Here is a 1,596-nt window from a genome sequence, read left to right on the forward strand (position 1 = left end):
ACAAATACAACTAGAGGCGCTATTACATTTTGTAAATCTCTGTAAAACTTATTCGAAATATGATAATCTCTCTCTTTTATTTAATAATGACATATTTGAAATTTCTCTCTATTTTCCTTAATAATGGCATATTTGAAAAAGGCAGCTTTACCAAGGGGAGAAAGCAAAAACAAATAAAAGCACATAAGAGCACTATTTACATTATATACGTCAGAGACACCAAGCTAATAAAAAGGTTCTAGGTGGAACCCATTGACTAGGATCGTAAGAAGGTCTCCTTGCATATCCTTGAGTTTGAAAGAATTGTAACCTTTGCAACCCACTACACGGAAAGGACCCTCCCACAACCCGTCAAATTTAGCATGCCGGTCGAGTTTGGCAGCCCTTCCATTAAAATTTAAAACTAGGTCGCCCTGCTCGAATTGCAGACTAGAACCCTTTTTATTGTCAAACCAATTTTTAACGGTTAGTTGACGGGTCTGGAGAGCTTCAAATACCGCTTCTCTTGCTTCCTCCAGCTCAATGATTTTGGATAACCTCACATCCATGGGGCCATTTTTTGCTACTTCAAAAGACTTAAGTAATTGCAAAGCTGGGATCTCCAAAGACATGGAAAACAAAGCGTCCTTCCCATAGACCAGTTTATAAAGGGAGGTCTTTAAAACTTGCTTTGGCGTTATCTGGTCCGCCCATAATGCACTCCTCAAATGGTGATGCCATTCCATTTTGTGTTCTGAGCCTATTCGTTTGATGAGTCTAACGAGATTCTTGTTGGTGGACTTAGCGAGTCCCTTTCCTTGTGGATAATAGTTTGAGGAGGTTTTTAGATAAATACCTTTGCCGAGGGTGAACTAGGTGAGTTGTGAGCCTACAAATGCATGCGCATTGTCTGAAATTATGGTTTTTGGGGGACCACAACGACATACTAGATCTTCTAGGAAAGCTAAGATTTCGGACTCAGATTAATTTTTTAGAGGGATGGCCTCAAACCATCGAGTGAAATAATCCATGGTAGTTAATATCCACTTGTGTCCAACTAAGTTTGGGGGGTTGATCATCCCTATGAAGTCGAGTCCCCATTGAGCAAAGGGTTCCTCCACCACTATGGGTTGAAGTGGCTCTCTCAGAGTCTCAGGGTCCACATTCCTATGCTAAGTACTCACATAAACCTTTTCCGTGGACTGTCTTGGTAGGCCTGACGTCAACGTCGTACTCCAAGATTTTGGTGATACAATTTGCCCTCTTCTCAGTGATGTCACCCTCCATGATATACTCTCTGACTGAAGGATGAGCGACATACACCATAGTCTTGTTATAGGCGATGAAATGCCTTCACTTTTTAAGGCCCTTAACCACAATAGAGCTTGCTTTTCGATGAAGTTATACCTTGCCTCATATTCCTTTAGAGTTTTGGAGTGGAAAGCTATAGGGTGCTCGCCCCCTGACTCCACCTCTCTATGGGTTAGGACCACATCAATGCTATAGGGGCTAGAGAAAACATACATAATGAAGTTTTTAGTCATATCGAGATTGGACAACACAGGAGCTGAGAAAATAACTTCTTTAATTTTCTCAAAAGCGTCATTCCCATCAGAA

General features: G+C 41.2%; 1 protein-coding gene across 1 annotated transcript; it reads right to left on the minus strand.

The window, feature by feature from the left end:
* Positions 1–224: 224 nt before the first annotated feature.
* LOC131874079 (uncharacterized) lies at positions 225–725 on the minus strand. The gene has a single exon (XM_059217310.1). It carries the CDS (start codon positions 723–725, stop codon positions 225–227), a length of 501 nt encoding a protein of 166 aa, XP_059073293.1.
* Positions 726–1,596: the final 871 nt, after the last annotated feature.

The sequence above is a fragment of the Cryptomeria japonica genome, chromosome 3 (genome assembly GCF_030272615.1).
Source record: "Cryptomeria japonica chromosome 3, Sugi_1.0, whole genome shotgun sequence".
Lineage (NCBI taxonomy): Eukaryota > Viridiplantae > Streptophyta > Pinopsida > Cupressales > Cupressaceae > Cryptomeria > Cryptomeria japonica.

Coding starts and splice junctions, on each gene's coding strand:
- LOC131874079 (XM_059217310.1), bottom strand. CDS start 725: ATGGAATGGCATCACCATTTGAGGAGTGCATTATGGGCGGACCAGATA.